The sequence below is a fragment of the Cinclus cinclus genome, chromosome 4 (assembly GCF_963662255.1).
Source record: "Cinclus cinclus chromosome 4, bCinCin1.1, whole genome shotgun sequence".
Classification (NCBI taxonomy): Eukaryota; Metazoa; Chordata; class Aves; order Passeriformes; family Cinclidae; genus Cinclus; species Cinclus cinclus.
This window is the reverse complement of record NC_085049.1, coordinates 9,480,336-9,501,725: the sequence shown is the minus strand read 5'-3', so window position 1 is coordinate 9,501,725 and position 21,390 is coordinate 9,480,336. Positions and strand designations below refer to the sequence as shown.

General features: G+C 35.6%; 1 protein-coding gene across 1 annotated transcript in view; it reads right to left on the bottom strand.

Annotated features, from left to right (window-relative positions):
- Nucleotides 1-21,390, bottom strand: part of ORC5 (origin recognition complex subunit 5) — a 64,394-nt gene that overhangs the window by 16,262 nt on the left and 26,742 nt on the right. The window contains exon 13 of the mRNA XM_062490817.1: nt 20,345-20,455. Within this exon, the coding sequence (XP_062346801.1) occupies nt 20,345-20,455 (111 nt within the window). The remainder of the gene's footprint in view (nt 1-20,344; nt 20,456-21,390) is intronic.

The following is a 21,390-nucleotide window of genomic DNA, read 5'->3' as shown; positions in this document are numbered from 1 at the left end:
CAGTGAACTGTTGTATCTGAACATTTTCCCACCTCTTGGAAGCCTTTCACATAAGCTTTACAAAATGGGCCAAGTAGCTCCCATGGTTATCTTCTGGAATCTCTTCAGTAAGCAGAAACAGAAGTATTTCTCAAGGGTATTTTAAAATGTCCATTGCAGAATCTGCACTGCAGTCAGTAAATGTTGAAAAAACACCTCATCAAAGAACCACCTGGTCAGGAAATGGTGTTATTAGTCTGCTATGCCTCAGTAAGAGAAGCACCAGCAGCAGAGACCAAAATATTGTGTAGGGTATGCTCTGGTTCTAAGCACTCACCTTGGGCACCTCCCCCTCTGCCACTGAAGATTCAGACCCACTTTTTAAGAAGTTCTCAATGCAACTTGACAAAGGTGACACAGGAAAAGTGTGACTGCCAGGAGCTGATTATTGGATCAGGACATACAGACCATTCCTCTGAGCTGCCAGGCAGTCTGCATCTGCCTGATGGCTGAGTTCAATTTTATAACCAGATCTTGCACATCTTGTCCTGCAGAAGCACTATGTACTGTTAAAAGCTGACTAATTTTATTTGGAAAGTGCATCAAAACTTCGGCATCTCAAGAAAATGTTAAGACACAATTCTGCACTTAAAAATACAGAAAAGAAAAAGGTTTCACACAAAGACTTTTCTAACTCTAAAACTGTTCTCATTTATTTTATAACAGAGAAATTGTGCAATATAAATGTTACCATGGTAACAACTCACTTTATTGAACAAGAGAGAAAATAATTATCCCAAACCTGCATATCATGCAAGCACATGCAGTAAATTCGGTGCTGCTGTTTTTTCCCTCCTCACTATTTTTCTTCTTGCCAAGAGAAATAGATTTTGAATTTATACCTTACAGCAAGGCAGGCATCATTTTGCCTGTCCCTCCCACTTCTTTGTGTATTTTACACCTCTTGAGTGCATGATGTGAAGGACCCAGTTACTTAGAAAAAAGAAAAAGGGATTAATGAATCAGAAATGCTCTTCCCCCTCCTGAGTGAAGTACAGAAGACTCCTATGTAAATGCTTCACGCATTTAAAAAAAATGAAGCCCTAAGGCAAGCACAGCACATGCTTAGTATTCACTCAGTATACTTAAACAGGAACCCTTAGTTTATAGAAAACCAGAAGTTATTCATCTCCAAACATAAATTAAACCTGATTTTACTGTTCTGTCCAAATATTTCTTGTGATATTGCATTTGTAAACATACATTTATATTTTATATACAAGGGGTAGCAATATTTTCAGAAGAACTGCATGGATTTAGCCATATAAATCCAATTAATCTCAATAGAACTTGTATGGCTAAATCCTTGTGCTCAGCTTTGACATTTTAGAAGCAGTGGGGGAGGTTTTTCAAGGAGTGAATATACATTATAAAAAACTTTGTTTTCTCAGAAGTATCATGTAGATACCTAGAGATATCAACAAACATTTATGTGATTCTGTCAAGAAAATCATATTCTTAGGAAAGCAGGCAAGGATTTCCACAAAACTCTTCTGTTACAAAAAGTAACAGTATTATCCTGCAGCCTATGAGATAAAACTAATCACATGTACATATTAGCTGGATAAATTATTCTTATTTTACCTCCAGTTTTGATCTTTTTACTTCCTTCATTTGCAGTGCATCTGCTCCTTTCATATGAAATGTTAAAAGAATGAATTTAATCTAGTGTGCACAGTTGGAGGACACGTTTGGGATGCAAAAAAAATTCATGTTTTTAAAAGATCACTTTAAAGCAGTGACTTAGAGGTGCTATTTAGAAAGATGATCCTGAAACCACCTTCCTCGCTTTTTTTGTTTGTTTATTTACAGTCCTGAACAACTTACAGAGTTTAAGTGTAGAAACAAAACCACACTCAACCAATTTCAGCAATGAAAAATGCAGCTCATTTTGGCTCTTAGAAGATACATTCAGGTACTAGAAACAATTTAGGTGTATACACATTAGTGCATACACACAGTCCAAAATGTGCAAAATCTTAAGTCACTAAGCTGTCTTCTTCATGGAACTGGAACTCTCCAAATCATCCAAATATAACTTATCTTGATAGAGAATTCTTTCTTAATCACAGGCTGCAATGGTAAGTCCTTCATAAATACACACACACACCTATACTACCGAGTATATTTAATACCTCCCTATGAAGCTCTAGGATAAAAATATAACATATAAAATATAAAAATACACACTATATAAAATCTAATATATAAAATATATAATGTATAAAAATTAATGTATAAAATAATTCCAGCAGTTGAACTGGTAAAACTTACAATTCCACATAAAGAAGGCTGCTCTTAGGTGCCTCCTCTCTTCCCCTGAAGTCCTCAACAATCAATACCAAGATTTCAGTTCCTAAACCAAGTAGTACTAGAGATGTATGTTTCCCAGCAGTTGAACAGGTAAATCCCAAGAATCTTACAACTGCAGAAGGGATAAAAATAATGTCTCCTTTTACAATAATTTAGATTCTGCATTTGCCAGTAGTTTTTGTATGGAATTTTTTTTTTTCCAGTTCAATGATAAATCATACAGATGTAGTGGAGACATTTTTGCTTTTGTTAAAGAAGAAAAAGTAAGAATTTTGGAATTAGCTGGACACATAAAGTATTTAACAAGCCACTAAATGATTAGGCCAAATTCATCCAATATAAGCCATCATGCTGCTGTTAATTCTTCCTGTACATTAAGTGGTTAACTAGTTGCTCACAGAAAGCCTTCTCCCACATGCTAGTTGACAAATTTCATTTAAAGCTTGTTCTATTTCAAATTAATAATAAGCACTGCAGTACTGTATGCTGAAATCACACTTTTCACCTGAAATGGATTATAAAGTTACTTCATGAAAAACTAAAGCCATTAAAACCAGAAACATTGCTAAATGCTTCTGCTAAACATTGCTAAAGCAATGGTTTTTTTTTTATGGTGTATTCTGAAAGCCTTATGACTGGACTTGAAACAAGTTCATAAAAGCAACAGCATGTTATAAAAAAATATACATCTTCAGTTGAGACAGTATCTGACATAACAGCCTCCCTGGCCAGAAGTCCTCATCGGAGCCTTCCTTGAATCTTGCTCCATTAAAAAGCTGTATATTTTGGTGTACAGAAGTTCAGTATTTAAAAAATGTTAAGCCTAATTAAACATATACGATAACATTTTTAATGGACTAAAATATGCATGTTATTTTTTTTTTTTTGTGAGAAAGACTTCTATTCATAAGCTTTTCCCAATGGAAAAATCTCCCAACACCTTCTCTTCATGTCCCATACAACCTCAGCTTTTACATCTCCCTCACAACTCAGATTCACAGAATGGCAGAGGTGGCAGGGATCTCTGGAGGTCATCTAGTCCAACCTCATGCTCAAGCAGGGCCATCTTGACCAGGCTGCCCAGAACCATGTCCAGACAGCTTTTGAGTATCTCTGAGGATGGAGATTTCACTCACCACCATTCTGGGCAACCTGTGCCAGCACTCCAGTCACCCTCACAGTAAGAAAGTATTTCCTGACGTTCCTCCTGTGTTTCAGCTTGTGCCTATTGCCTTGGAGTAGAGCAGCAACTCCTTGCTGTGGCTCAATATATTCCCTTAACCTCTACATGCCTCCTGCTCCTCTTGCTTCCCCACTTCTCAGCCTAAGATGCTCCACGCCCTGTGCCTGGGCCTCGGTTAGGTCCTAAGGCTCATCATATTCAAATATATTGAACACTTGGGTGGGGCAGCCATAACAGAGCTCTCCTCAACTACTCCTGCTGCATCTTCCTGCTCCAGACAAAACAATGTCTGGATGTGGAGAAATGTGTAACTCAGAAACCAAACACCAACAGATTTATCCTTATGACAAGTTGGTTTCTTGGTGGGATATTTTTTTGTCATGTTTCTTGAGATATAACCCAAATCCTTATCTAAAAGAAATTAGAAATACAGAAAACTGAAACAATCATGAGATTTCCATGCAGCCTCCTCTGACCAAACCATCTTGGTGGTCTTTAATAACAGTAGCTCATCGAAAAAATCATGGATGAAATACAGTCAGGAGCCATAAATTCACCCAGGACCACCTCTTCACAAACAAACTGTTAAACATTAATTCAGAAACATGACTTCAATTCAGTTGACTAATAGAATGATACCTTACTGTAAGAATTTTCAGAGGTTATTTTTCATCACCATTATCTAGGCTCGAGGTTCAACTTTTAGTTTCTAAATGCTTATTTTCTTCCAAGTGACAAGACTCTCAAACTCCTGCCTGAGTGCAAGCCACAAAACAAAAATGTATCCCCCTGCTTTTAGGCTGGCTCATCACCAGCCAGAGAATGAATTACAGTTCCCAATAGCAGAATGCAGCTTATTCAAAACAGCATGATTAATTTAGCTAAAAAAAAAAACAAGCAGAGAGAAATGGATTAAATAACAACAAAACCCTTCATACATATGGTCTTATCTGAGACTTGCCTTGTTAACATTCCCCTTTTTTCAGCCAGAGGGTGAAGCACTTGCTGGTCCTGCCTGAGTGCAACTGCTGCCCCTGACACTATAACCAGCATCCTTCCCCCTCTCCAACACAACCCAAGGCTGAATTCAGGTATTGTTCCTCTTGTTACAAAGCAACTGAAAGAAAGCCACTGCCAGGTTCCCAGAAAGCTGAGAAAAAAAAAAAATCAACTGCATTTAACCCTTTGGGCTCCCTGGAACTAGCAACATGACATCCTCTGGTGCTAGGGACCCACATGGAACCCACAGCTCCCATCCCATGTTCTTTGTGGCCTGCTGCACTTGAGAATGCCACAGATGACACAGGCAAAAAGGCAGGGAAATGGTGCTACAAAACCAGAGTTTAATTTTCTTCAGTGTGATCAGGTGTTACATTCTCCTATAAAGATCTAATGGGAGGACTAGAAATGCAAAAATGAGGTTAACAACTATTCACTTTCTATTTTTTCTTTCTGCAAATGAATGTATTCAACTTCACAAATTCGTTCCCTGGGTTCTCTGCAAGTGTTGAATTCAATAAGGTAATGAACTGATGAGAAGGCTGCTGTGCCCAAAACTACAATATCAATTCATTTATACAACAATTATTCACAATAAATGCACACTGCTATGTTTCTTGTGCTCTGACTGGGAAGTAAAGGTATTAGTATATATATGTAATGTTTATGGATGTCCAATGTACCACAGCTGCAAACTGATATTTAGAGACAATGAAGAAAATCTTTCACTCAAATGACGATGACAGAGACTGGCAAATATTATTTAACCAAGAGGTTAGATTTGTATTTGGAAGAAAAAGACCGATGACTTACACTGGGTCCACCAAATATCTGACATAAGCAAAGAGTCCAGTGAACATATGAAATTATCACTAAAGTTAGCTACTCTGTCAAGAAACAATCCAGATATCAAGACTTATCATAGCTGCTTTTTTTATCCAAAGTATTTAGTCTGACACCTCAAATTCAACAAAGACTTAAAAGAATTTCAGAAAAAGATGGCCTTTTTCAATACAGATGGATACTCAAAGGTTTGCTTGCCTTCTACACTTTAAGACTACGTTTTATATATATATATATATATAAAACATATATATATAATTTATTAAGTGTTGTCACTTGATATTACATCCTCTTTCCTTGAACTTCTACTGTAGATTATTACAAAATAACTGAAGCAATACCTGCACATGTTTTCAAGCTGGAAAATGTCATTTTACAAATGTCTCCATGTATAAGCAGTGAGTAGCCTGAAGATGCCTGTCCTGTGTCAGTGACTGCAACTACAAAGGTACCCCTAGACTAACTGCACGTGAGCATGTGCTCGTGTGTCTGGAGGGGAGGGCATGTTCCAGTATTTATCCTGAACAGCCTTCATTTGTTCGAACATCGTGACAAAACAAACATAAAACAAACCCCCAACATCAACAACAAAAAACCCTCAAAAAATTTAAATAACAGGCAAAATGTCATGCCCATTTCAAATTCCTGCCTGTTCCTTTTAGAACATATTAGGATTTGACATCAAAATGAAGAGCATTTCTCTTACTACCTAACCTAATCCAGTTAAAAGTATTATGAAGGTGACAGTGACTGACAGTTACGTGATGACACAGCTGACACACATCACATCTGCCAATACTAACTTTTTTCCCTCATTCCTTCAGGTTGTTTTTTGGTGTTTTTTTGTTTGTTGTTTTTCTTTTTCCCAAAATAATACAGTATTTATTAGGTCAACATTTCCTAATTCAACATGCATGAAAAATTATTTAACTAGCTTTTTAACATTTGGTTGTAAAGTAAGAGTTAATAATTTTTGAACAAATTAAATTGCTCTTTGTCAGTACTTTTATCCATATGAAAATGACCTTAAGCAAACCTATCATCTGATGCAATAGATACTCTATATGGATTGCACTTTTATAGATAACACAGGGAAGAGTATTGGTCTGCTCATGAGGCAGAGGGAGTTAAATCATGAAATATTCAGTTTTAATTAAGATTACTGTATCAAAGGCAAGGCTTAATGCAGAACTGAAGTAGGGATCAAGGTTAATGCCTATTCTAAAGCAAATGTGCATAAATTATGTTTCAGTAGTATACCATGAGTCTTATTTTGTTGATTTATACCATGTGAGACCATAGAAATTAAAAATGGAAAGTATCTATTAAGTCATCTTCAGTCTTGTCCTACTAATGCAAAACTCTTTTTCCTTCTCTCAAGTTTATATCGGAATACTCTGTCTACTGTCATTTGCAATAGCTCCAGCAGCAGGGCACTGCACTAGAACTTCAGGGGAGACTATCACACACTTTGGCATCTCCAAAAGAAGGGTTTTTACAGTATTCAAAGCTAAGATTCCCCTCATCTTATTTCATTACTTCTACTTAGACCTTCTTTTGAACTCATCTAAATGAATCCTTTCTTGGCACTTGAAGACTATAAATACCTTCAGACATTTTCATCATCCCCTGGTACTTATTTAGCCAAATTAGTGTAGGGATCATCTCTCTTCATCTGAACATCACCAAGCACACAGATAGCTGTAAGTAATAATTACATGTGTTCATTTCCTTTAATCTTTCTTCACAAGTCATTCCCTTTTAGCCTTTAATTTTTGCCAGACTTCATGCCTACATCTTCTTTTAAGTGTTACTGCTTTGCAATTATTTTCCTTTCTCCGAACAGCTTTATTTCAGGCCATATCCACTTATGCATGCCAGCCTGCATTTACCACTTGGACTTTTCACTGACATGTGTAGGTTTTGTGATTATTTTTTTCCTTTTGTTTGTTTTAATAAAACGTCGGACTCAAATCTCTTCTCTGTTCATGTCAAACAATCACAGAAAAACATGAAATCACCTGCACCAGAGACCAGCATTTCTGCTTATTAAAAATACAATATAAGTGCCTAATAAATTGTTTACATTACTCATTTTTATGTTTGGGTCTTTTTCCAGGTTTTAGGCACCATATATTTTGGGAAATCAGTCTGAAATACCTTTGGTTTTTGGAGTAAAGATAATTAACCTTTTTTCTTTGCATTTGTCTTTTCCAGTACCTGCATAAATAGTTTCACTTGCAAGAAAATAACGAGGACTTCAAGCATTACTTCATATCTCCTGTCATCTTGATCACTCCCTATCACTCCTCCTCCTCCTCATCACTCCAACACACTGAGCTATCCCCTGTGCCCCAGCACAATGTAAAGTTACAAAAGCTTCGCCTGAGCCAGATGGAGATCACAAATTGGAATGGAGTCCGGCTCATTCTAGGGAATTGCAGACACTGAGCAGAACTAAAATTTGGGCTATTTTTCATATGGAAGAGGAGAAGAAGACATTGGTTTGAATGTCAATCTAATCACGGACAAAAGTGGACTTATTTACTGCTAGGGAGAGTCTGTCATGCCAGATCTCCACCTGTACCTTTTCATTTCTCCTAGGCATCAAGAGAAGGTTTGGTTCTAGTCACAACTGCATGGAAAACATATTAAATCAAACAGCATTCCACAGACTAGTCTCATAAAATGCCTACTGCAAGGTTAAAACCAGCAAGGTCTCAATGATTTGTCTAGGAGGGAAGCAAAAAGGCAGGCTAAGGACATGAGGACCAGCAGACCAGCCTACTGTGCAACAGGTCCAGTCACCACGTGTTCTGCGTCAGCCATCCTTCCCCCTTCACTACTGCTACTGGAAGCCCATCATATTTTTTGTCAGAAGTTGTTAAATTAAACAGAAAGCTTCTCTATGTCAAAAGCTTATTTGTAAGAGCTAAGTACTAGGGTGAACAGCCATTCTCTGTCACTGTTAACTAAGGGTCAGCCAGCTCAAAACAAAAGGTAGATTTTTCACGATGTAATTGAAAAGTGATACAGATATTTTGCGCCACTGATGGCTCTGCTGTACCTGTTCAGTGAATCAGAACAGATTACTTCAGATTCCCAGTCTTCTAGACTGTCAGTCTAGCATCTTTCACAAGCACTACAGTCACACAAATTATTAAAGAGCTTTTCTCTACACCATCAGTGTCATACATCCATTAGAGGCCACTCCACAGTAGAAGATATCTGTTGCAAAAAGTCTTCCTAAGCCATATGCTAGTAATAAACAAAAAAGGCTGGAAAAGATCATTTTATAACAACAATCTTCAGTTTTCTTCTCATGTCTGTGTGGTAATCTCTTGAGTCAATCTGTTTACTGTCTGCATCTACTACACCAGGGTTTTTTTATGTATATAATTCATTACTTTCTCTTATTGTCTTTCATATTTCTTGCCCAGGTATCTAGAACATGGAACAACCACGAATTCATTTTATGTAGGTCACAGATGGTCAACAACACATCCAGCACTCCTCAATTATTAAAACAGACCAACCTGGTTCTTCATATTCTCTAGCTATGCCTTTCAAAAAATACCCCAGCTACCACGTCTCCTATGCTCTTTTAAACTCACTGTTAACCAGAGTCTGAATTCAGAACTTTTCAGAAGACATAGATATATTGCCTGTATATTCTATTTCTCATAGTGGAATGTTTTAGAATGTTCACAAAAGGATGATGAAGCTCCCACAGTTCATTTATATTCTATTTCAGGAAACATTTATGAAAGGTGAGCAGGCAGAAAAAAAAATACGTAAAAACATGCATACAAGAAAGATACCTCTCAATAATCTATGAGAACTGCTATGGACACTAGAATCAGGTCCTGTTAAAAATGGCAACATATATAAATTTAATCACATTAATAAATAAATACTAATTAGAAAAACAAGACAACAACCTAAAAAGAGTATGGAAGTACAGAATTTTTGAAACTGAGATTTTTGTCTGTTTATCTGAGGTTTGGTTTTGAGTTTCTGTTCATGTTTGTTTTTTTTAAACACCTTTCTCTACATGTATAACAGCAGGGTAATGAATGTTCATCTGAATGAAGTTAAAGTTGCACCATCACATGTTAGTGAAACACACCTACAGATCAGCATCTGCTCATCTGAACTAGATCTGTCTTCAAGTATTTCAATTTTAGTTTCAGTTAAACTGTGCCCAAAATTCCACACTGCATCTCAGTAGTATTTTTAAATTTTACCTGTGAAACACTTCCTGAAATTAAAATAACTTATCAGTCCCTTCAGTTTTTGGTAAATCTTCTATGACTTGCATTTGCAGAGGTTATACCTAACCTCTTTCTATTTCATATTTCACAAAACAAATGTAGAAGATCCTTTCTGGACATATTTGGCATTCTCACATTGAAAAACATCACTTTCAGAGCATTTTCCACAAGACACTGAGCTAGTCTATAGTTGCTGTAACTGAAAATCAGTTCAAAGCCATAGGGTTCACATTGCAAGTTGAAGGATGTAAAATGACAGGTCATCATCACAGAACTCTGCAAAATAAGTTTCTATCAGAAACAGACAATTTCAGCATCCTGTCCTCAGGAATAAGCCAAAAGGAAAGAAATGATGAGAAGGCAAACACCAGCATGCCAGTCATGCAATGCAACCCTGGGCATGCTCTTCCCAACTACTCACTGCAGTGACAGCCCAACTAATCTGCAGGAGGAATGAGTGGGAAGGGGCACAAATCAATCACTGCCCCCAGTCTGCAACATTTTGACAAGGAATATGACATCCAAGCAGGGATATTTGATTGCGGCCCTTCAATTTGTTTTATAAGAAACCCAGAATAATTACTGAGAAAACCCTTCTTAGTCCCTCAGGATAGAACAGCTTTACATAGCTATAATGTAAATGTTTGCATCTGAGGCTGTCTTGATTCCATTTCTAGAGGATGGAGGAGTCAGAGCATCAGAACACAGCTCAATGAAACCCAGCATAGATTTTTAAACTTTTCACTAACAGAGTGGGTTCAGATGTTCATGCCTACATCAGGGTGTGTGTCTGTTTCTCTCCATCACCTAGAAAAGCACACTGACTACCCTCAGATGTACTTTTACTGTTCAGACACATGCATAGGTAGAAACAACCTCACCTAAAATAACTACATTATTTCTAGTACTGTCCACCCTCCTCTACCTAATGTGAGAAATTAAATCATCTGGCAGCAAGGACGGAAACGTTTTGCAGCACCTATGCAACTTCACATATACAGCACCATTTTTAGCCATAATAATCATCATTGTCATCATCACCATTATAGCAGCTTTTCCAAGTCTAAGATACTGTATGATTTGTCTCACCTTGTTTTGTCGTTCTCTGTATTTTAAATGAACAATATTTGCAAAATTTACTAAGAATATAGACTTTCTATAAATGAGATTTACTCACATTGTGCTATCAATTTTCCACATTGCTCCCCCCAAATATTTTCCAGTTTTCATTTCCATAGATGGAGAAGAGAGATTATGTAAATTCCTAACTATTCCTCATCTACCAAGAGGCATTCTTTTGTGAACAAGCTTCATATCTTGAAATCCTCTTTTTCAATGCAGCTGCTTCTTTTGTCCAAGATACTGCAGCAAACCCCACTATCTGGTATCAAATGAACACAGCCAGCAAGCAGAGGGTCTTTAGGGGAGGAGGGGTGTCAAGCACAAAGTCAGTAGCTAGAAATGACTGCAGCTGGCAGGGCAGAAACAGTACAAGCATTCACCAAAGTGATCCAACATATTATTTAATGTACCATTTTGCTACCTTATGCTCTAATATTGTTTGTGTGCACAGCCTCAGTACTTTTCAACCTCATAAAAAAATGGAAGGTACAATACAATGGTCCAGATACAATGCTGCAAATTTATTTCACATGCGATACAGCGAAATTATTTGTATTGAAGTGACAGGAGATAAAATACCTAAGGAGAACAAACTGTAGGTAGGAAGGCTTAAGAGTGCATTAGACATGGACAGGCAGCCAAGGGACCATATAACCACTAGTCCCAGGAGCACATCAACAGAAAGAATGTGACATTACAGCCAACCCTACAAACAGTGATTCTGAACCATCCTTCTTGCCCCTACGGAAATTGCAATTGCATTCATTGCTGTATGTGCAGGGAAGTAAACGATATTAAATAAGCAAACGATTGTCAAATGACGATCTTGACAGCGTATCTGTGTCCCTACAACCCGCTGAAGTGAACACCAAGGAGATAGTAAATCTGTTTTAGCTGAAAGACAATAACAGCAAAAAGTACAGCAGGTAAAACTGGCCTTTAGTAGCCTTTCAGCTGGAATTAGACTTTAGTTCTAATTACCAGGGATACAAAGAAACAGGGCATGCAATGTAGCTATTTAACCTCAAGAGTTAATTCTAGTTTTGAAATTTTATTTCAATTAACCAGATTCTACACAAATGCTCAATAAGGAGACAGCTCTTTGTCCCTAACAGGTCATACTCCAAATGGTGAGAGAAAACAGCCAAATTACTTCTAAGAAAGATAGAATTTATGGAGAGTATTTATGATGTCACCTGGAGGCTTGAACAGCTCTTTTTAGTCTTTAAGCATATCTTTCTAGGCATATCAGCTTAAAACAAGAGACTTGAGAGAGAACTAATGAATTCTATCCTAATGCTCTAATTTGTTTTATCTCAGCATTGTGTCCTCTCTTATTTCCATGAATAGCTGGTGATTCTGGAGTAGACTTTCTGCATACACTAAATGGTTAAAGCAAAGTGATTAAAAAACTTATAATACACAGGCTGGTTTTAGATATATATGTTATCAAGAGAGGTTGTGCAGTACTTGCTTAATTAATCTTCGCTGTCTTAACACATGAACCAGATGTACTATTATGTTCTTTGTTCTTCCCTAAAGAGGGGATGAGCTGATTATTTATCTCTAAACAATAGGAGTTCATGTATCACAGTGAAGAATTTTTTTTAATTGGGGAGGCAATCACTAACAAGCTTCAGCTGCAACTGCTTGATGTAAACACAGCACAGATTTGTTCCTGGAGTATTAAACGATGTTCCTTCCACCAAGTACATGAAACCAATTTCTAAGTACGTGTGTAAAGAAAGGGACAGAAAGGACAGAGTTTGGAAGGAGGAAAACTCTGTTTTGTCTTTTATGTATTCATATTTACTTCTTTGATACACTAACACGTTTTCATAGATAAGTTAAAACTTGAAGCTTCAAATATTGTTTACAAATAATGTGCTGAGAGAACAGAAGCTAAAGAAACTGTTGGTTGATACAACACATTCCCTATGTTATATAGCATGCAATCTAAGACATGGGAAAGGCACAAGGGAATATATAACATTATGTTCACAGGGCCACAAGAATACTTTGTGAAAGTTATTAACAGATGCACAGAGTATAAAAACTCTTCATCGCTACATAGCAAACTTGCATACCTACCTCTTTCACAATTTCTATTTGATTATATACTGAAAAGTACAAATTTATCATAAATCAACTTTACAAAGCCTTAAACATAGCTACTTCCTGGTCAGCAAATTCTTATGGACATGTTACACAAGCAAAAAAAATCTAAGATCAAAAAGCAAGGAAGTTTAGAAATTAGTAAACTGTTCTAGATAAGATATTTAGGAATTCACTTTATCTTCCTGATAAACTTCATCTTATCTGAAGTCCTCACTCCCCCCTCCCTCTCAATAGTCTTTCTCTTGTCATAACCAAAATATCTTCCTTAAATCTAGTTTTCAATAATTCACAACAATTTTTCTTCTTAAATACACTGTTTTTAAGACACAGAGTAAGTGCCAAGCTGCAACCTATTACTATAAGCTCTTCACAGAAATAAGGTAAGTTTTCTGCTCTAAATTATTGTAAAGAAAGAACTCAGAATAGAATAGACTAGAATTTGATGAAGAAAGCCTCCTAAGAAACTGTAAAGCTGTAAAAGCAATATACCTCCAAAAATTTAAATAAGATCAAATTAGGTGAAACACAATATAGGTAAAACACTATTAGATTTTCTAAAGATCTTTTCTGCATCATTTAAAATTAGAAGGAATCAAATATACCAGTCTCTTCACAACTTTAATTAGAAAGTACTACTTGAAGTAAGAATACTTTTATTTTTATTCACAGCTATGCTCAGAGTTGAAAAAAATAGTCAGCAATTTGGTTAAAAGTAATGTTTTCTCCTTTCTTTTTGCTTAACAGCAGGCTCTCTCAAGCTGCCATAGTCGGTGCTAAAGTGCTAACTATGTCACCATGCTGTGCATCACATTAAGTTCCCATTTCAGCTCATGAATTTCTGCCAGATTCGTCCAGTAACCAATAACAGAAAATGAGAAAATGGGAGTTATTTATTACCTCTTATTACCATCTTCCCAAACCTACAGAAAATCAACAGAATACTGAGATCAATACAATTCAGTACAATGAGATCAACAGATTACTATACTTTCAAACCAATAGGCAGATCCAGGAAAATAAAGGGTCTGACGCATAATATACCTATAAAAGGATACAGGATCAAAACCAGTTAGGACCAAATACAAAAGTAGTAATATAAAATTGTCTTTAAAAACCCCCACAGCTACAAACTGACAACTGCTAAAAAACATGTTCTAACAATACAAAAAAAACCTTTTAGGTATGGGCAACCATGAAGCCACAGGATCAAAAGGTTTTACTGCAAACCCACTTGGAAAATAAACATGCAGGGATTTACAGATTATATATGAATGCTGTGTGAGACATATGACATTATAGAAGACTAACAGACATTCTGTGCTGGCAGGATGTGTCTTGTGTATTTTCACTACATACTGAAAGAGGAGGGGAAGTTTACTTAGACCAGTAATGAGAATGAGATAAACCCAGAGTCTACAGTTTAAATTTGCTCATTCCTGTTGCTGGGAAGCTCTAAAGATCTTCTGACTTACCAGATAGAGAGGTATACCATAATTCTAAATAGTTTTCATGAAGGGAAAAAAAAAAACAAAACCTCTTAACATTTTTTTCCATATAGTTCAGTTTTTCTGTAAAACCAAATGCTTCCCCCTGCATGGAATTATAGCAGGATCACTGCAGAGATGACAACTCCTGTGGTTAGAATGGATTTAAGCTGTGCAATTTTACGTACCTTCCTCTGAAGCAAGAGGACAGGGAAATGCAGTCATTTTCAGGTTTAATCAATAGGACAGAAGCAGAGGCTGATGACATCCTCTCTTGTAATTTTTAAACTCAAGAAGTTATAAAAATAGGGAAACACATGAGAACATATTTGCTTATATTCGAGAAACAAAATTTGAGAAAATCTACATACACAATCAACTCTAAGAGAAATGTGACTTCTACAATCATCTCCCTTCTGAATATTCACTACTTAATGATTCCACATTTCAACAACACATAAAATAATTAACATATCAACATTTTTGTACACAACTGCTCAAGTCTATGAAATCTTAATATTGCCTAATGGATGTATAAAGCAAAGACACTCTCCAAAATCAGATGCATGATATACTTCAATTTTGTCTTGAATCAGTTTGCAATATTATCTATGAGATAGAAAGTTTTTTTTTTTTTTTAAATACATTCAACCAACAACAAGAAATCTCACTAATATAAACTTTGGTCATGAAGGTCTAAATGCTAAGTTCAGTTGAGAATAGGATAGAAATATATTCTTCCAACACATGATGTACCTAATGTCTGCTATGAACTTCTCAATTATTTCAGGTAAAATTTTAGCAATAATTCTATCCACTTGTCCAAAAAAGGAACAAGCACAACATTTGTGGAATTTGAGAGTAATAGTGAAGCACAGGATGGTGGTTTAACAGAATCAGCAGGAATTTTCATTTTTCCAGCATTTTACTTATTTTTAAAAAAATCAAAAATTAAACTACTTACTGACATATAACATCCTGTACTGATAGCACAAGAATATGCTCTGTATTTCTTGCATACTGTAATATAAAAATGGCTCCACTAATCTTTGTTCTGTTTCATAATAAGGCCTCTTAGGGAACAGTGGAGAACAACACACCTTTTAAACCAGACCTTTTTCTGCAGAATTTCACCTACCTGCTCAATTTTTAAATGGAGAGCTCAATAACAGCGTTAAAAACAGATGCAAAATGTTCCTATGAGCAGTCCCTGCAACAGCAAGGAAAGCTGGAACACAGTACAGCTGATCTAGCAAAAATGAGTAATTCTTATTCTGTCAGAAGTTGTCAAATGTGGAATGAAAAACTTCATATTTTTAAACATTAATGCAATCTGAGCTTGTAGAGTTATTTGCTTGCCATTTGAAAAAAAAACTGTTGACAGTATTCATAGAATCAAATCACAGAAATATGGAATCATAGAATCAAATTCCTCTTTATCAAATTGCTACATCAAGGGAATCTAACATAATGCAGTAAGAGTTAGAACTATAATCAGGATGTGGACATTTGTCCAGAAAGACTGTGACATATATAAACCATAATACAAATCAAGTAAGTAGGTAACAAAACCAGGCATCTTTCTAATCTTGCAACTGACATGTTACCACAGCTGTCAATTTACCAAGAAAGACAATTTAAACATCAAACTGTCATCTGAAAAAGAAAGCCATAAAGTGTGCTTCCAACAAAACAGGGGCAAATACATCTAACAGGTAAACTGCCTTATACTGTTCCAGTTTACATAAATAATATTTCCTGTTCTATTCATGCAAGGCAAACAGGAAAGCAAGAAAAAAGAAAACAAACCTCTCCAAGTTCTTACATTCCAAGAAAGGGCACTTTTTCTTCTCTCTTATTTGCAGAAAATGACATTCCTCTGGCTCCCTCCAGCTGGAACTATGTTATGTACATCCATGGTTTATATGTTTCTGATATACCCATATCATATTGGCACTTAACACAATCAAAATCTCATATCTGCATTTATTTTAACTTCAGATGAAAAGTTCTTACTCTTTGGATGGCAATTTGCAGTGCTATTTATCTTTACAACAGATTGAAAAACTTTAGGTTAACATTCACTCCACATTCTTACACATTTGTAACTAAATTAGTTCTACGAATCTGTGATACCCTTCAGAAAATTCAAATGCTTTTCTTAGGTCCAGAATCAAAGAGATAAGAAATTTCTAATAGATAAAGTCCAGACTATGTGTAAGATATCTCATGTGCCTCCACATAATCATAAACAGCCTTCCTAGAAATCTCTGATTGCAAATGCACTATAGTCAGAAGTAAATTCTAACTATACAACCATCTGAAAATATTTACTAAATATAATCAGTACCATTGAAACCAAACCTGGGGTGACCTAACCTTAGTGCATTTGAATAAAAATGCAAACAGAACTGGAGTTACTGGTTAGTTACCTGTTTGGTAAATTTGAGCCATTATACTCTGAGAAGTTATCCTAGATGTTTTTCCAAATATTCAGGGATGTATTGCCATTTATAAAATATGCAAAAGTATGCTAGACAAAGGGCTTTGTTCCATTTTACCTTAGGTAACATCACAGCTGAAACCTACAAGCAGATCTAATCAATCCTCTTTATGAAATGCTATTTCACAAGAAAGCAGAAGCAAGATAAAACATCCAGAAAATGAAAAATTGTCAGGAGAACTGAACTGACTTAAGAAGCAATTACTGAATGATTTTGGTAGAGTAAAAACAGTGGTTAATTTTGGCTTGTAAACCATAACAAAATATCTACTTGCTCATTGATTGTAATATGAACAACCCTTGTCCTCTTCAATGTAAAATGACCTCATTTAAACTAAATTGGAACAGATAATTCTTGCCCAATGCTTTGTGCACAAATTCATTTGTGCCCTATACTAAGGCACATTTTTATGAAGAGCATTATGTTGTATTTCTATCTATTTTCTGTGGGAAGCCTAAAATACTATTCTTACACAAACCAGGACTGAATAGACTCTTGGAACCTTTGCAGAATGTGCATTCATTTCAGGAGGCTTTACGAAGTTTCTTTGTATCCCTCCATTCTATTGTAATTGCCCTTGGACACAATGAATATTTCCTATTCTGCACAGTGAGTCCATATGGGCACACAAATAATACTCTTGGTTGTTCCTGCTTGTACCAAGAAAGAAAACTCTAAGACTTCTCTGCTGTTGTAGGATGCAGACTGCATACCCCAGAGTCACAGTGTTTTAAGCACTGTGTGAAAGTGCATTTGCATCTTTTCACCATTTTCTCCATGTTTTACCTTTTAAAACACTTCTGCCACATGGTCAGTCATGAAAAACATTTTAAGAACTCGTCCTCTCAAATGGCTCCAGAAATCAATAGTTCTCTAACCTCCAACCTCTTGGTTTAAAAAATAAGCAAATAAATTCAAACAAATTCAGTAATCTGTTATACTAATACATAATGTGTTTAAAAGAAACAGTATTATGACAAATCAGTAAGAAAACCAGTAAATTTTCTGGAGAAAAATGAACACTGGGAACTTCTCAAATGAATACAAGCAATTAATATATGTACTGAGATCAAAAAGCTGTAGTTAAAACCTCCAAAAGCTTACATTAACTTTGTCTCAACAAATCCTCACTGGATGTGTGAAAAGTTTGATTAACAAGAACACAAACCCAAGAGAAATTTCAACTTTTAAGGGAGCAATTAAAAAATTGTCATTTGCAGAAGTGGAAATTTTCTTTCCCCACCTACCCTGTGCTACTCTCTTGTACTAGTTAGTGAGGAAAACCAAAAATAAATGGGCCTGATTCCATCTCCTGTAACCTAATTACAGCAAGAAGTTACAGCAGAATTTGTTTAGCTTTTTATTGGTTGCCAAGATCACGCCTGTGAAACAAATAAGCTAACTCTTGGTTTGAAAAAAGTATGAGACAGTTTTTAAGAGTATAATATTAAAGAGCAAAAGATTATGATTCAAATTTGAAATCGAAAATCTATTTAGAAAAATGAAGCATTCTCAATAAAACCTAACATTAAGAGGAAAAATGAAATTTTGCTGCTCATTAGCATAGAAGTTTCGCTTTTGAAAAGCTAATAACCAAAATTTTCATTTGAATAGAAACTATACAGAAAAACAAGAAGCAATAAGAAATATCATGAAATCAGCAAGTGACAGATCTTAAAGCAGCTGCTAGTCCTTCTTGAATCTTGACTGTGATTGTTGATCAACTTTAAAGCTAAGGCATGCCATTTTCTGATAGTACATGGGGAGAATTAATAAGCATTTGGTTCATGTACAGCCTTAGAGTTTACAAATTAAAGAGCACATAAAATTAATCGTGAATCAATTAAGAAGCCAAATATTTGATGTAAACATTTTAAAGTTCTGTACCATTTTATAATTATTTCCGTGCTGAACACGCAAACAGAACAATTTAAAATTGTGTTATCTAACAGTAAAATGTATGGATACTTCCAAGATAAGCCAGCTCCTAAATATTTACTTTGTTTGAAAAATATATTTACAGAAAAACCAATGACAAAAATCAGTGAAATACAAATTGTTTTAAACTATTCAAGAAAGAAAAGCTATCAAATATTATGCCTAGTTAAAACTACTTTCCAAACCTATTTTAGACTCTGTTGTATTTTTTATTACTTTGCAGTGGACAAATCAATATTTTTAACTAACATTTAATATAAAGACTGCTTTATAACTAAAAATATTCTTTAAAAATTTATAAAATTTATTTTTATGAACCTATTTAATTTCAAGTTCTTTGCCCTAACCTGTCTAAGATTATATACAATTTTTTAATATCTTTATAGCTTAATCTCCAGATATTTAGAAAATAAATAATTACAACTAATCTTTGACAACACTGCCACCTAGTGCAAACTCTAAATTAGAAGGAAGCATTCCACTGAACTTGTTCATTCTGTAATTCAGTCTGAAGTGGAACTATACTAAGTACAAACTGTGGCTTCAGTACTACGTAACTGTACATTCAAATAATGACATTTGTTTCTCTTACCTGGAATGCCTGTTAAATATGAAAATTTTGAAAATACACTGTAAAATACTGTCATATAGTACATTCACATCTAGTTTATAGCAAATGCATTTGATAGCCAAAAGTAAGAGAATACAAAGCTAACATCCTAAGAAACAAACACGTACGTTCCTAGAACTTTACATGAATGCAGACAATAAATTAAAATATTACTTGGTTAAATTTGATACCTGACAAGGAAAGGTGGAAAATATTTCAGTAAATTGAAGTTAATTACAACTGGAAAGAGGAAGAAATTGAGAATTTCTAAGGTGGAAATTACATCTAAGAATCAAATTGATAGCAGAAAATCATCTTTACTTATACAAAATTGGTCAATGTATACCTGTCAAACCCAGACCTCTTGAGAAAATACTAGATTTACTTAATTCTGCTCACTTCTATAGCTATGCTGCCATCTAGTGAAACAGGATTCTCACTCTTCTCTGCACGACTTAAATTTGCCCAAATGAAAAACAGCAGGTACATGTACCACAGCAAACACTGTTCACCTATAAGTACATTATTCCCTCTGCTTCTTCCTCACCACTACATTTTTGTAACGTGTGTTACAAGGTGACAAATTCTGGCCATGGGACAGTGAACATTTATACACCTAACCCGAAATGCAAACAGGCTTACAGACTTCAGTGAGAAACCAAGGAACTGATAGCACAGACCATAGCCCAGGAACATGGAAAAGTTATCTATTAGCAGATTCCAGACCATTACACAGATAAAGTACTGGATTCACAGCTAGTAATGCAGATAAATAGTACTCCAAACCTTCGATTTAAATTACCTGTTGTGGCTGTTTCTTCATCACACTTAATTAAAATTCTGACTTGCAAAAAACATTTAAAACTTGGTAAATTCCACACAGTAAAAAGCAAATTAAAAAATGAGTACACACTCACCTGGGAAAATATATTTGCAGTTGGAGCAACTCTGTTGTCCACAATACTATATAATATTGCTAACAATCTGTCCAGGGGAAATGGCTTTGGCCCAAGTAGGTGATTGCTGGTCTGCAACAGAAACAACACTTTTTAATCCACTTTTTAATTCCCTGGAGTACTACATGATGTTATTCTTATCTTTCTGGCCTCTGGGAAGGCACTGTGACTCACAGTAGCCTTTCATAAAGCATACTTACACATTATGGAAAACACAGAATACATACACTTATTGATCAAGAAAAAGATACAGACAAAGATCTATTTAACATGGCAACTGTTCAAACTGCACAATAAATAGGAACATTTTTGAGCTGTAACAGAGCATCTTATGCCAAATTTCCTGTCAGTAGATTTATACATTTTACTTGTCTCATCTAATGACCTTGCCCAATCTAAGGAATAAAGAGAAAAAGGCTATGTTTTATGTCAAAGAATCACAGAATGGCTTGTGTTGATAGAGAGCTTGAAGATTTCTTCCAAAGGACAAAACTGGACAGAGTATTCCAGAGGCAACGCAAAGAGTGCCGAGTGTAAGACTCAGAGTGCACATGCCTCCCACAGGTTCAGCTGGCTAAAATAAAGAGCTCAGATGGCTGAGCCCAAGGTCAGCTTCTTGGCTGGTAAGAGCTGCTGTATGAGCCACCAGCCCAGCTACAGGCAACTGTGTTATCAGAACACAGCATATTTGCTCAACTTGCCATCTACAGAGCTCTCCTGCATTGTGCACACCTCAGCTGACACCAATGGCCTTTTTAGGCATTATGGATTATTGTATATAGTAACACTGCATCCACTTGAATTCAAAGAAATACAAAGTCCTGATTGTTCAACCAATTCTGCAAAAAGGAGATGTACAGCTCATAAGGCAGAACTGGGCAGTATTCCAATTTAGGCAGCATAGTTAGGACTACAGAGATTTATGGCCCACACTTCCAAAAGTTCTTACAAGGGAAATACTTGTTTTATTTTTAGTTTGCATTTAATTCTCTCTACTTGACATCCAG